General features: G+C 42.1%; 1 protein-coding gene across 2 annotated transcripts in view; it reads right to left on the reverse strand.

Annotated features, from left to right (window-relative positions):
- Positions 1–5,907: 5,907 nt before the first annotated feature.
- The window catches only part of ABCC5 (ATP binding cassette subfamily C member 5), a 74,650-nt gene continuing 65,023 nt past the window's right edge, over positions 5,908–15,534 (reverse strand). For both annotated transcript variants that reach the window (XM_054166300.1, XM_054166299.1), the window contains 7 exons: positions 14,639–14,874; positions 12,163–12,276; positions 10,874–10,986; positions 9,865–9,973; positions 7,987–8,214; positions 7,231–7,373; positions 5,908–6,550 (listed from right to left, as the gene is read on the reverse strand). In XM_054166300.1, the coding sequence (XP_054022275.1) occupies positions 6,278–6,550; positions 7,231–7,373; positions 7,987–8,214; positions 9,865–9,973; positions 10,874–10,986; positions 12,163–12,276; positions 14,639–14,874 (1,216 nt within the window). In that variant the 3' untranslated portion in view covers positions 5,908–6,277. The remainder of the gene's footprint in view (positions 6,551–7,230; positions 7,374–7,986; positions 8,215–9,864; positions 9,974–10,873; positions 10,987–12,162; positions 12,277–14,638; positions 14,875–15,534) is intronic.

Here is a 15,534-nt window from a genome sequence, read left to right on the forward strand (position 1 = left end):
ACTCACTTTATGATGGTGAGTGAATGACAGACCCCTGAAGGGTGGTTGTAGCCAGGAGAGGGTTGGTCTCTTCTCCCAGGCAATCAGCACCAGAACAAGAGGACACAGTCTCAAGCTTCACCAGGGGAAGTTTAGGCTCAAGGTGAGGAGAAAGTTCTTCACAGAGAGAGTTGTTAGGCATTGAAATGTGCTGTCCAGGGAGGTGGTGGAGTCACCATCCCTGGAGGTGTTCAAGAGAGGATTGGACATGAGTCATGAGATCTTGGGTGACAGGTTGGACTTGATGATCTTTGAGGTCTTTTCCAACCTTATTGATCCTATGAGTCTATGATTTTGAGTCCAAGGGTTACGTCACAGGGTCCTTGGGTAGAGAGGTTGTCTAAATTAAAGGCGATCCACAGATACACTTGCCTGTTTCTTTTTCACCAGAAACCAGTGCAGGGATCCTCCTCTCAAACCCATGCCTTAGCAGAGTGGAAATACTGATGGGTCACTGCAGTATCTGTCCAACCACTGCCGTTCTCTGCCCCTTGCTTATGCTCACTGGACAGACGTAAGGCTTCTCCCCTGCATACAGCAAATTTAATCAACAAACAAGACTTTCTACGTTCAAGTCTTGACCCTTTCAGGAGTAGAGGAAACACTGCCATCAGTAAGAATGACTCCTCTTGTCTACAGCTCAAGTAAGGGCTGCAGCTGTTCAGACTGTGTGCAAGCTGACACAGGAGAGGTCTGTTGGGGGAGGGAAACGGGGAAAAAAGGCCTCTGTCTGAAGAACAGTACTGCTCTCATCTGTGTCACAGAATGGCTTGCGTTGGAAGGGACCTTAAAGATCATCGAGTTCCAACCAACTGCCACAGTTCTACTAGATCAGGTTGCTCGAGGCCCCATGCAACCTGGCCTGGAACACAACCCAAATGGAATATTACTGTCAGAATACAAACCTCAGAGGGGGCACTTCTGATCTCATTAACATAGCTATGCTAAAGGACAGCTATCTTACAAAGGAGATTAAGATCAGATGTTTAGAAACTTGAACAGTAAGTAAGGTTAGAAACTCTAAACAGCTACTTGTATTTCACTACAATTACCTTCAAGAGAACATTCGACTGAACTCCAGTATCTGCTATGGTCATTGTATTAAAAGGAAGTTCTACCATACCTAAAGGATAAGGCATAGCCATCTGCTAATTGGCATATTTATTTGTCTCAGTTTGTGACAAGGTCCTTAATTTATTTAAGAAGCAAAACAAACTCCAGCTGAAGGAATGGTGTTTGTGAAGGGGCTGAGAGCAGCTGCCCCTGTGGTGAACCTCAACAGTTCTCAAAAGCACACCCACACAATGCCTGTCAGTTTCCTTTTCACCAGAAACTAGTGCAGGAATCACAAGGTGATACCAGGCTCCAAAATTAAAACAATGCATAAAGCTGATGCTTGCCTAGGTCATAAACCTAGGGTGTCAACCAGTTGTTATGACTTAACCCTTGTGACACTATCCAACAAATCATGGGACTACTAAGAACATTTCCCACTCCTTCCTATAACCTCTCACTCTTTCTTAAGACCTGGATCTCAGGAAGTACACCTTTGGAAAGGTGTCTAATGCTCTGCAAAACCCATTAATGCCATTTCTTGAATTTTAGATTTGTTTTCAGTATATTAGAACATCTTCCTTGAGGAGCACACTATGTTCAACATAATCCTAATTCTCTTGACCTCTTATTCAGAAATCTAATTTTTCAGTGCAGAAAGTGCATGCACATAAAGAAAGAGTGAGGTGAAGTGGTGACACAAGCATTATCATTAAATGCATCCATCTAGTCTCCCTCTATAGATTGAAGTCACCTGCAGAGCATGGAATAGTTTTTCTACATTCTTTTATCTGTAAAAGAAAAGGTTGCCATGTCCTTTTAAGACATATCCAACTGGTTCCCAAATTATTGCTGTGATTAATGAAAAACCAGGATTGAAAGAAATTGTTATAAATGTTGTGCATTTAAATTGGTGCAGAATGCACAGCAGCATGTGAGGTAGTCTTTGAGAAAGTGTGCAATTTCCACTTTAAAAGGATCCTGAAACATGCTCCACCTCAGAGCTAAAGCAATACATGTTGTGTGGAAGACATACCTTGCAGCAAGAGAGAAACAGTTCAGTGTGTTTCCTTTAAGAATTAAGAGGTACTTACATGGGAAAGAGGTTAGTAACAGTAAGCAGCTTGTTTCACAAAGCAGTAGCTTCAAGAGGTGAAAACTGAAAATAGACAAAGCCAAACTAGAAATTAGGTATGCAGTTTTAGGAATGCATGTATGCAGTTTTAGGAATGCATGTATTCAAAAGCTAGAGCTTACCTGGACCTTTAACAAATTTGTTGTCATTTAAATTGGGTCCTTCTAACAGAAAAAGAATTCTGTGTCTCAGGGGAGAGTGGCTTGATAAGCCCTCACATTGGTTTCTGCTGTGGTTTCTTTTATAGACCAAGTCTGATATTATGGTCAGAATGGCTTTAAGCTTTTAACAATCTATAGCACAAAGTGTGAAAACACGTGTCCTGTAATTTACAGGGGCTGGCTGTATTGTGCTGTTTGCTTTCCCTGTTTGTGTTTGTCTGGAGATAAGACTGAAGAAGTGCACTTGACCTAAGTGAATTGTGCAGCACATGTGCTTAGTATAGACATCCTGTGTTATCTGAGAAAGGCAATGGCCAAGGTCACTGCAGTGTGAGAACACAAGAAAATGTTGGTTCATCACAGTGTCTGAGATGATTGCTAGAACTGTTCTTGGTTAGGAGGAGGCTCCAAGGAGACCTAATAGCAGCCTTCCAGTACCTGAAGAGGGCCTGCAAGAAGGATGGAGACACACTGTTTACAAAGGCCCACAGTGATAAGACAAGGGACAATGGCTTCAAACTAGAGAAAAGCAGATTTAGATTGGATGTTAGCAACAGGTTCTTTACTATGAGGGTGGTGGAACACTACAACAGGTTGTGCAGGGAGGTGGTTGAGTCCCCACCTCTGGAGATATTCAAGGTGAGGCTCAGCAGGGCTCTGGGCAGCCTGATCTGAGGACATCTCATCTGAGGATGTCCCTGCTTACTAGATGACCTTTGGAGGTCCCCTCCAACCCAGACCATTCTATGATTCTATGATCAAGCAATGGACCACAGCAGCAAAATTACTGATACAAGCTTAACAGAGTAGTACGTGTAGCTAATGAGAATCATACCTAATGTATTGACTGACCGACGTGGTGATCAACTGCTAAAAAATTGCTATTAATATTCCATTTTATTAAAGGGTTTGGCTCCTCAGAGCTTTTCCACAAGTAGTATTTCTAGATCCCAAGTCACCGTGATCAAGGCTGCAATCAAATAAAAAGTCTTCATTTTCAAAATCAAGAAGGCAACTCCATCTCTTGGCATCTGCTTAAATAAAACCCATTTGCTGTATTAATCTTACTCTAACAGATCCAAAATGAACATACCAAAGAAAAGGCAAATAAATAGTTTCTATTTAATCTCAGTCTTAATTTCCCTGTCAATGTGAAGCCTGCTACAAATCAAGACAGAAAGTAGCCCGAAGCATTAATTTATTTTGTGTCAACAAAAGGCAGCTTATCTCCAAACTTGCTGCCAATTCTTTTCTTCTCCTCAAAATAAAAATGCACTTCTTGCTTGCAGGAGGGACAAAAGCACCTGAAGGACAACACAGGGAACACTTTCAACAAATCTTGCTCTGCTTTTGTGTTTCAAAGAATCTGCCTCACCAAAACAACCATCTGATGAGATCTCACAGAGATGAGAGCAGAAACACTTAGACCTCATGTTCTTTAATCAGGAAAAGAGTCTATTACGTTCAGGCAGCATTTCCCTGTTCTGGTGCATGTTTATACAAACTCCCAGCTGATCTGCAGTAACAATAGGTAATATTTACGTTTGATTATTTGCTTTTGCCACCTCTCCAACTTCTTGCTGTGCAGCTTTTAAACAGCTTCCAAAGTCCCTCTGTGCTGCACTCCAGAAAAGGACAAAGCAAAGCCAGTGTACCAAGTTAGCTCTTCCATGTGTCTATAGCAGGGACGCCAAAAAACTGCCCAGCAGGCTGCACTTGTCACAAAGCTGAGTTTAATTTGACAATCATCATAAGGCATCCAAGTAAATTAAAAATTCCCACCAGGGTCACATACATTCTCCCACAAAATAGAACGTGTTAAAACAGAGGCTGGGGGTTCCAAAAGATGCTAGTGGTTACTGGTCTTGGCCAGGCTGCTGCTGCTAGCAGTGGGTTCAGGAGACGCAGTACCAACAGCAGCAACTCAGGAAGTGGGAAGTTAGCTTGCACAAATCTCTTTCAATAGAATAACAAATCAAAAGGAAAGAGGTTTGTATAGAAAACGCCATTCTCCATACTTTCTGGGAAAATAAAACAGAATGAAAAGGATAATCCCATTCAAGGAGCAAAGAGCAGAGCTTGGAGTTCTGAAGCCAGCAATGCTGATGGCCCATTTTGAAAACTACAAAGGCCTGAGTTTATTATTGCTTTATCCCAGTTCAGCCCAGGCTAAGGCCACGGTGAAGTCCAAATTAATTTAAAGCCAGAAAATGCAGATCTGGTAACAGCACCTAAGTCCCCATCCACACATGGGTGTAAACAGATACTTTTGGTGGGGTGGGGGAAAAAAAAAATCTCCCAAATTTCCTCTCTCCCTGTGCTATGCAGATCCCCACAGGAGGGCTACAATTTGCCCAAAACCATGTAAGTTTCTCTCTCATTATCTCCTTTAGCTGAGCCTCTTCCAAATATTTCACCTTTTAATCAAACTAGTCCTCAATCCTGGTGATACATCAGCTCAGAGATGCTTCGTGGGAGCTCTCTAAGAGGCCCCACAGGTTCCCAGACATTAAAATGAATGTGGCACAGAGTCTAAGAACCATGACCTGCGCTCCGCGATGCTCTGCCCTCAGCTTCCTGAGACCACACAGCACAGACAGAGCAGAGCACCTCCCCATCTCATGTGCCTGGGCAGTGATCAAGAGAAATTGTATGCTGCACAAATGAAATGGCATCTTACCACCACCAGAAGTCAGAAAACAGACTCAGGTAAAGCAGGGCTTAAAACTTGTTAAGATAGAGGGTGCTTCCCTCAAGCTATCATACTACACAGCAACTGTTATTCAAGCAGATGTTACTGAAGACAGTAAAATGTTAGCATGGATGACTCCATGGTTGACTGACAGGCCCAATATATGCTAGAGATCTTTAAAAAAAAAAATTAATTAAAGGTCCTGATAATAAATGTCCTTTCTGTCTTCCAAAAGGACAGAGGACACACAGTGTATCCAATGAATGCATGTGATACACATCCTAACACATTAAGAAAAGTTGCAGCTAGACTTGTCAAAATAGTTAAAAAGATCTAGGCATCCTGCTAGTACCAGAATTAATGGTATTTGGGGACCTAAATTTAACTTTTTTGTTTTCATTTTAAGCCTACACTTTTCATTATTGCTTGTTCCATTGAGTGCAAAGGGAAATCTGTGGGTAAGGTTAACTGCAGAAGGGTTTCAAATTCATCATAAGGTTTCCTTGTTATTTTATATATATATAAAAATCCATTTTATATATATAAAAACCTCACAACCACATTATTATTGTTTAGTCCCCTGGGGGCAGGGGGAAACAGGAGCTATTTAAAATTAGTTTCTTAATTATTTAAGCATTAGTTCCCTACCTCCCAAATCACAACATGGACATGTGTTTGCTGCCATGGAGAATTCCTGAGTCTCTCCCTTGCAGAACTTCAGCCCAAATATCAGGATAATGGTGGCCTGACACATACACAGTCCCCAGCAACATACACACAGCAAGCAGGACATGCTTTAGTGGACTCAGATAGAAAAAAGAAAACAAACAAACAAACAAAACCCACACAACCAAAAAAAAACCCCAAACAAACTCCACCAAACAACATACTTGGAGAAACCATCCAGAAGAGCCTCAGGAAAGGCAACTAGCCACTTTCCATGGAGAAGCAATTGCCCAGGCATCCCTGCCCAGTATAAACTGAATCAAAATATCCATCCCACAGCTGAAGGAGATCTCTGGAACCTGGCAGTGTCACATGCTGGATACTTGAAGGCACATATGCTTTGTGTTTTGGGAGAGAAATCCAGTTACAACACACCGCAGCTGATGCGCTGAGGCAAAGGACACGACACTTGGTCTCTTTCCTCTGTTCTGTCCTCATTTTCAAGCTTCATGGCTGGCATGAGCTGGTGATCTAAGCAGACACATTAACATCCCTGAGTGAAATGGCACCATTTGTGGCCTCTGAGACTTTGTCCTCCAGCACCATTGCTGGTGTGTCTGTAGTGACTGCTGTAGTGTTTATGGCAGGAAGTGGAGTCAAGCCCTGTGATAAGATCTGTTGGATGGTTTTCCGCAAATTGGGGTGCAGCTGGTTTTGGGTCTGGCAAAAAATTTCTAAGGCAAAAGACTTGAGGGTGCCGGTGCAAAGGTCCTCGTAAAGTGGAATTGTGTACATCCGAGACATCTGCAAAAAAGGAATACTGGATAGTATCACTTCAATAAAAGCCAAGAGGTTCACCTCTTCTACAGCTACACTCCAACACCCTGAATGACTTCAGACTGGAAACGAGCAACACCTTTCTTCAAAAGACAGCGGAGTCTATTCTACATAAGTTTAATGCAAAGATTTTTATGAATGATAACAAAACACATTTGTTCTCAAGGATGAGCTACTTCCACGAATAACAGAACTGTTTTTAAAAGGCCAAGGAGAAGAGGCCACAGTGAACACATGCATTAAGCTTTTGCTCCTGCACAGTAAATTACCGAAAGGGATTCGCTGAGCCCTAGCCTTCCCTGAAGCGTAAATATTCAAACAATCACATGATTTAGTAGTGTGAAAGTTTCTGCTCTGGAAAAGCCAGGGCTGCTACAAAGCAACACACAAAAAAATAAGCAGTGGGCAGAGCTGGGACAAGGATGTTGAGCGAGGCTAGAAAAGCAGAGATTGTCTGTAGGCGTTTCAAATTACATCTGCCCGTTCCTCCCCACCCGCTAGCAGGTGAGCCATGCTCAGCCCCTTCGCAACACACCTGGTCTACACTTGGCCAGGAAGCAGAAGTTCCAAGGTCTTTCACGTCGCATGTCTCATGCACACGTCTCATGCACTGAGAAGTGCAGTGATTTTAATCCAGCACTTAGTACCTGGTTTTCCAAGAAGCGACGGACTTTGTAAAGGTCTGGATAATAGTCATTTCGGACTACAATCTGCAGCCAGCGGATGCGGATTTCTGCATTCATGGAGTCCAGCTGAGAGGAGTAACATTCCGAAAGCTTTTTTATCACCTCTGAAGAGAGCACACACAGAGAGAAGAACTGTGATCTATTTTGTCAAGTTTCAGGGTTGTCAGAGAATAACAGATAGAATCATAGAATCAATAAGGTTGGGAAAGACCTCAAGGATCACCAAGTCCAACCTGTCACCCAAGACCTCATAACTACTAAACCATGGCACCAAGTGCCACATCCAGTCCCCTCCTGAACACCTCCAGGGATGGTGACTCCACCACCTCCCTGGGCAGCCCATTCCAATGGCTAACAACTCTCTCTGTGAAGAACTTTCTCCTCACCTAGAGCCTAAATCTTCCCTGGCACAGTTTGAGACTGTGTCCTCTTGTTCTGGTGCTGATTGCATGGGACAAGAGACCAACCCCTCCTGGCTACAACCTCCCTTCATAAAACGCACAGAATTGTAGAATAGTTTGGGTTGAAAAGGACTTTCAAAGATCATCTAGTTCAACCCCCAGGCCATAGGCATGGGCATCTTTACTAGATTGGGCTGCTCACAGCCCCATCCAACCTGACTCTACATGAAGGATAACATCAGTGAGGTGTGGGGCTCTTTAGAATTTGATCCATTGTTTCAGGAACACTTTTCTGCTATCCTGATGCAGTACTTACCATGTGGCAGTGGGGACCCATCCAGCAATCTGTCCAAGAAGAGCACAGTTTGGAACGTTCTCCACTTAGTGAGGTCAGCGCTGCTGGCAGCAGCAACAGAGTCCAGAGGCTCTGTGGTCCAGAGTTTGAAGAGCGTCTCTACTGGTCTGGTCAGACTGGATCCCTGAGATAAATCTGGCTCTGCTAATGGAGGTCCTGTAGCATTGAGCCAACGTTCAAACTCCAGTCCTGGAATGAGAAGCATCAAAAAGGTCAAGCAGGAGTCTCTGCAGGTGGCTTGCCTGCCTCGAGGTCCAGGACTGCTTCTAGCAGAGTTAAGAGGCTCTAACAAGACTAAATCAGACCAACCTCTAGTTACAGCAATGTAACAGTCTTAGCACTCTCACTGGGCTAACCTATGCTACACCTGGATGAGTGCCAGCAACACTTCTCCAAATATAACCATGAGTTTTCTAGAGCCCAGCATTACAGTGAGTAAGTACAAGAATCACATGTGCTCTTAAGAGAGCCAGGCTAACAAGTATCCATGATCAAACTGTGCTTTAATATAAGGTGGGATTTTTTTATGCATGCAATTTACTTTCTCAGAATCTTGAGAAAGACCGAAGAATAAGGGGGAAACCTGCTTCATTACAAAAACAGAAATCAAAATAGAAAAGAAAGAAGAGATGACAGATTAAACTCCTCCTACCCACAAGCAAAATGGAGCAAGCAGAGCCTAGTTTCCAAAAGAGCTCTTCCCCTTGACCCTTTACCACCTCAGCACTTTCCCAACACTTGGCAATGCTTCCCATTCCACACCGTCTACCCTAGAACTCCTCTCTTCTGCATCCCCTAAATAATAGCTGGGCAAAAGTCAGCACATGCTGTGGTTAACTCATTAGCCAGGTATTGGGCCAAACACAACATACAACCACTGAACTCATGCTGCAGTTTCTCCCACAGTACACTCACTTATCTGCATCTCTCCACAAAGCCTGTAGGAACCCAGTATCCTTAACAGCTGTATTCCACTGCCAGTCTGGTTTCAATGGACCAAAGGGTTCAGTAATAACTTGCAAGGATGGATACGGGGCAGGATCACATTAGTTTATTTATTTAAGCAGGTGGGCTAACAAACAGCTAGCAGATTACAGACAAATCTCCCAACAGCTATAAACACGGGATATAAGGTAGAGTGAAACATTATGGTAAAGATTTTATATGCATGGATAGGACCTAGTTCTCAAAGCATCTTTTCTCCAACTACCTGAAAGGACGTTCTGGAGAGGCTGGTGCTGGTCTCTTCTCATAGGTAATTAGTGATAGAACAAGAGGGAACAGCCTCAAGCTATGAGTGGATAGGTTTAGACTGGACAGCAGGAAAAAAATCTTCACAGAAAGAGTGGTCAGGCATTGGAATGGGCTGCCCAGGGAGGAGGCTGAGTCACCAACCCTGGATGCATTTAAAGGTCATTTAGATATGGTGCTTGGGAATATGGTTTAGGGGTGAACTTTGTAGAGCAGCGTTATCAGTTGGACTTCGTGATCCTGAGGGTCTTTTCCAACCTGAACACTTCTGTGAAATTTCAAAGCACGCAGAAATTCCACATGCACTGATTATTCTGCCTGCAGTGTCAAAGATGAGGTAATAAGAAAGTTAATTGAGGGCCACTCAACTAATTAATGCCAAAATTGTTTGCAATTTAAGATGTTCTCATTCCTCTACCTGGAGGCAATAACAACAAATCACCACAACCATTCCTACCATCAACACCTGGCTGCTACTAAAGCATTCTGTTCCCCTTCGCATTTTCCTGTACATCATCCAAGCCAAGCACAAAATTTACCATCCAGATTTTCTACAGTGTTTACAGTTAACGAAGTAATTTTTCCTACCTGCTTTGCTCTCAACACATTGCTCTTTCAGCTCTGGAAAAAAATTCAGGAAGGAATCCAGAAGATCTTGAGCCACAACACTGGTAAATTTGTACTTCTCAATGTAGGCCTGAAACAGTAAAAAGGATAAATTATGGTTAGGAGGATGACAGCTTCCTTTGGATGTAAAAGCACTTCATGCAATAAAAAAAGTAGAGATGGAAAAGTGAGAACAAGTGCTTTCCATCCCCTGAGAAGACAAAAGCACCATAACAAGAACAAAATTGAGTAGTTGCAAATACATTTGACAGCTGAGTACAGGGCTCTTTCTGATACGTGTCACAGATACATAAATAAATCAAGGGCAGGAAGGTTTCCTCATACTCAGCACTAGTGAAACACCAGAACACAACTGGCCACTGTATATCCACTGATAGATTACGGACTAAAGGACTCACAGGAATAAAGAGAAAGATGGAATGGACGATAAATGGGAAGAGGAGATGAAAAACATGCATGCAGCAAAAAGAAAAGGCAGTGAGTTGTGCCATCTTTCAAAAACCAGTCAATAACTGACTTAATTTTCTATAGATTTTGCAAATGTGCTTCGAGGAGCCAAACCTGCCCCAATACAGGAAACCATGCCCTTTGTCACCCTGGCTGGAAAAACACCCCACAAGCTCAATACCTTTTAATACCATACAGTCACAGACTATCTATGCTGGAACAGTTTTGCAATTGTTTGGAGCAGAGAACAAAAGGTAACAAAAATGTATCACTACTCTGTATTTAATAACCCATAAGCTCACAATGTGAGAAGAGGAGCACAAGCACAATCACTTAAGAGAAATCTCATAGAAAGAATCATTTAGGTTGACAGGCAGGCCCACACCATTCTTCCATCTTTGAAGTTTACCCCTATCAATTACCCACCACGACAAAACCTGGAAAAATAAGACAAAAACAAAACCCAAACCAAGCCTAAAGCAGCTCTAAACCTCAAGAGAAACACATCCTTACTCATACTCACCCTTAGGAAGGAGTCAAAGTGTCTTGGGTCACCACAGAGCTGTGACAGGTAGTAAACAAAGCAGTAGCCTTTCTCATAGGTGAAGAGGTTCATTAAATTACTAGGATTTACACCTGAAAGGAGAAGACAACAATGTTGTAAGACACACTGATGAGAACACTAATTTCTAACCCTTCCAAGTATACAGATCCTTTGGAGATCAGGGAGTCAAGACATAGTGACTTAAAATCAAAATGAGCCTATTGTCAGCACATTTAATTTACTGAAGTAAATTAAATGGAAGCAGTCCAAACAGTCTGAAAACCTATAAAACCTCAGTAATTGTAAGCTAAGTATTAATTCCCAATGGAACAAGTCACTTAAATGAGAAGTCACTGAAGACACACCTGGAAATTCAAGATTTCTTTTTTTTTGGTGCCAAACTCAGGGAATTACCATATCACACATGTTTGAAGATATCAGTATAAAGTAATCACAACTTCTTCCTTTTTTGAGACTTCCAACATGTGCTTTATCATTTCATCTGGTTCCAGTATCGCCTCCAGTTGCATTTTAGGTTATTTAAAATATCATCTAGGTTGAAGATAGCTTCACACCTCCAATGGTGACCATAGAACTAGAGAATTATCAGTGAAGCATAATGCTGGAGTGCAAATGCGTACCTGGCTCAGGGGATAACCCAACAGCTGTGTTGCTCACTCAGCAGGAGAACAAGTACCTGCATTTATCTGCATGCTGATGCTTACACATATAGTTCTTCAATGAAAACATAAGAGGAGAAACAATTTAAGAGCAGAGGAACAGGCTGCCCAGAGAGGTAGCTGGGACCACATCTGTGGAAATATTCAAGGTGAGACTTGACAGGGCTCTGGGCAACTTGATCTTGTTGAGGTTGCCCCTGCTGACTGCAGAGGAGGTTGAACTAGATGACCTTTGGAGGTTCCTTCCAACCCAGATCATTTTATGATTCTATATGTAATACATGACATCATTATGAACTACTTATTTTACATACTAAGAAGCTCAAAACCACACAGCTTTCAAGGCAGTTTTTCATACTCTGTTTATGCTGTCTGATCTCTTCTTAGACAGGAATTCTAGAGGGGATTTAGCCAAGTTTGAAAAAACTTCAAGGTAAATTTCCTTCTTTACTTTTAGACTGGTTTAAAAGCCTGCATTTCTTTTTTCTTTCTTTTAGAAAGGTTATGCACAAATTATTCTAGTTTTTAGTCTACATTCCAGCATCAATATACAGTTTTGTGTACAGCAGCTTCAGCCAAAAGCGATACCTGGCTCCAGTTTAACCTGAAGCTTGCTGACTGGATTGTCTTCTCCAAGGAGCTTCATCTGTCTGTGGAGAGCATCAAGGCGGAATGCAGTCTCCAAACATGTGAAGGCAGCTCCTACCTCAGAAAGAAACTTATTAGTTGTGGGAAAATGACTGGCAAAACCTGACCTGTGCAGAACTAGCACAGGTACAAAATAAAAGCTACCAAAGGTGTAAAGGACACAACAGTGAGACAGAATCAAGTAATGCAATGGCAGAGAAATTCACGTGCAAAAAATCCAGAACTTAAAGGGCTGCATTTACTCTGCCAGTTCTGCAGCAGGCTGAGGAGAAATACAAAGCAGCATGAAAACTGTGCTTAAGTTTACATCCTTGACATCATCTGATCAGTTCTTACAAGAAAAACAGAGCACCAATGGAATAAGTATTGTACAGGTAACTTTCAAGGAGCAATCAAGTGCTACAAAAAAGTACTGTCACTGGTGGAAGAGCACAGTGCCAAGGGTATTACTAAGGGACTGTCCCCTCTTGGGTGAAAATGGAAAAGGCTTAGATGTAGTTGGTATATTACAGGTCCTGTGACTCTTTTTTAAGCTTTTTTTTTTTTCATCCAACCCATATAGTATCATACAGTTGTCACCTTCTACCCATTAGGACTTATTTTACAGCTGTGACTTGGGTAGGCTACTCCTTCTATTTTAACCACAGTGTAGAGCATTCCTGTTTTCAAGCCAAGCTAGCTGTATTACACTGGAAACTCAACAGAGATCTTTTCTATGCCCTTGCAAATGCAAAACACTGTGGAAAATGGATTTTCAGGTTCAGAAGATCTTCAGCATCCAGCACTATTAACACTCTGGCTTTCTTTGCTGAGTCTTCAGTGACAAGGCTTGTTACATAGATACAACCTCAGAGTTTCACTGTATGTACACAGGAATTTGATATAAGCAAAATGAGAATTAAGAACCAAAATGTATTTGGAAGATAGAAGAACTTGTACTGGCGGAGAAAGGGGCAGGTGTGCTTCACAGGGGAAAGCAAGAACCAGGACAGCTCATGTTAAGGGCAATTCCTTCAAGCTAAAGGAGGAGAATTAGGCAAGATCCAAGAGGCGTGGTAGTTCGAGGACTCCAATTTCTGTAAACAATATCATTACAAAGCTGCCTTTTTATTAACAGCTGGAGATACTGTGGAAATGTCAGAAATTGCAAGATTTAGATCAGAGGTTTATCTCAGAAACAAAACAGAATGCACAAAGAGCTTTCTAAAGAATGGCACAGGAAAAGGCATTTCTTAGTTTCTTGAACCATTGCTTCTTGAAACAACCGGTTCTAAATTTTAAGCAAACAGACCGAAATCAGCAGGGATTTTGTCCTAGGTCAGAGAGACAGACTACAATGGGATACAGAACACATCAGTACCGTCTGATCCACTCATACCAATGCTATGTGTAATACAATGTAACTTCTAAGAACAGTCCTAAGCACTGAGAATTACTCAACACGCAACAGCTTTCAAAGTGACATAACAAACATTCTAACATCTCCATATGCTCTCAGAGCATTTTACCTAAACTTCATTATCATCAGCTCACCTCCAGAAACAACAATATACATGAATAAAAGCCAAGGCATCCTTCTAAACACTCTCACTGCCAACATTTCCAGGAATCTTTCCAAGACAGTGGATACATGAGAATATACACACACCACAGGCTTTCGAGAGCGTAACAGCACAAACTACACAAGTGTGTTCCCAGTATTCACTTTGATAAAAATCCAATTAAATTGAAAAGCAGTAGGAATGATTTACTACTTACATATTCTAAAGGCAGTACCATACAATTGGCCTATGAAGTTCACTGATCAAAGCAAAAGCAGGGCTGTACAATTCTACAGGAAGCCTCAAGCAGATAAAAAGACAGCTATGTAGATGTGCACTTCCTAAGTGCGCTTTCCAAGAGTAGGTAACTACTAATTGATCAGGATTAGAAAGATACTTATTCAGAGGATAGGTATTGCACAGTGTAACCATGGTAAGATTTCTTACATCTTTCTTTGAAGAATCCTCTGCTCACATATTCTGACATATGAACACCCAATAGTAGTTCCAAAGCTCCTACAAATACCCTTACAATGCTGTGCTAACACACCTCACTCAAAGCCCCCATTACTTTATCAGGTATTGATTCCACTCAAAGCCAAGACAATGCCAGAGTCTGAACATCTAAGATGTCCAACACAAAGTATGAGGCTGTGGTGTGTGTGTGTGTTCAAGTGCTCTGGGGACGTGTGTGTGTGTGTGTGTTCAAGTGCTGGTGGTGGGGGAAGTGGGGTGTTTGTTCAATAAATGATCTAAAGAAAGAAAAACAAACACCTCCCTACAGACTTCAGAGCTCCTAAGGCAAATACTCTATGCAGCCAACTCCCCATTATTGGCTAGACACAGCATAAGGAGGAACATTTCTGTGTCGATACCATAGGTCTCGGTGGTGATCCGGCGCTGCGCGTACGTGGCAAGCCCCTCACTCAGCCACATCTCCTCCCACGTAGCGTTGGTGACTGCGTTTCCAAACCAGCTGTGGGCAACTTCATGAATCACATCAATGATCAAAAACTCATCGCTCTCCAGAATGGAAGAGATGATAAAGGTCAGGCATGGGTTTTCCATGGCAACAATAGGGAAGGAGGGAGGAAGAAAAACAATGTCATATCTAAAATTAGGGAGAGAGAAGACAAAGAGGAGAAAGGAGATGTGTAAACCACAGCTGAATTCAAGAGACACACACAGCAACTTTATTTATTTTTTTTTTAAGGAAGGTTCTCATGAGACTTTTATGACTTCAGGAACCAACTTTCTTGACCAGTTGTGCCTAATTTTTCTGGTCAGGGGATCACAGAGTTTGTGCTGTTGGCCACCAACCTGTTCATATTTGGACATATTGACAAGACAGTTTCTTCATGTACAGCAGATCCAGCACTGCCCAGAAGCATTATGCTCCCTTCACACACATAAATTTATCACAAGTTTTCTACCTATGAGCCAGCACCACTAAGTTTACTCTACATACACTACCACATACACAGCGTCAAGCTCCCAGAGTCTCCCAGGAAAGAGAGAGGCTGGGAAGCTATCAAATTCATTCATTGATCTGGTGTACTTGCAGTGTCAGCAAAATGACTCTTGTCTGTCTGCTTCAGAACACAACAATACTATTTGTTTTGCTTTCTAAAGTTCTCCACTAATGATCAGCACTGGCACACTAGGCCATGCTCTCAGATTATTTCAAGCAACATTTTGTAAGCTTACAACCACAAGGCATTCTTCCTGCTTAGCTTTAGCAAAGAAATACAGGAAGCCTTTGTAAACATTT

The sequence above is a fragment of the Dryobates pubescens genome, chromosome 13, assembly GCF_014839835.1.
Source record: "Dryobates pubescens isolate bDryPub1 chromosome 13, bDryPub1.pri, whole genome shotgun sequence".
Taxonomy (NCBI): Eukaryota; Metazoa; Chordata; class Aves; order Piciformes; family Picidae; genus Dryobates; species Dryobates pubescens.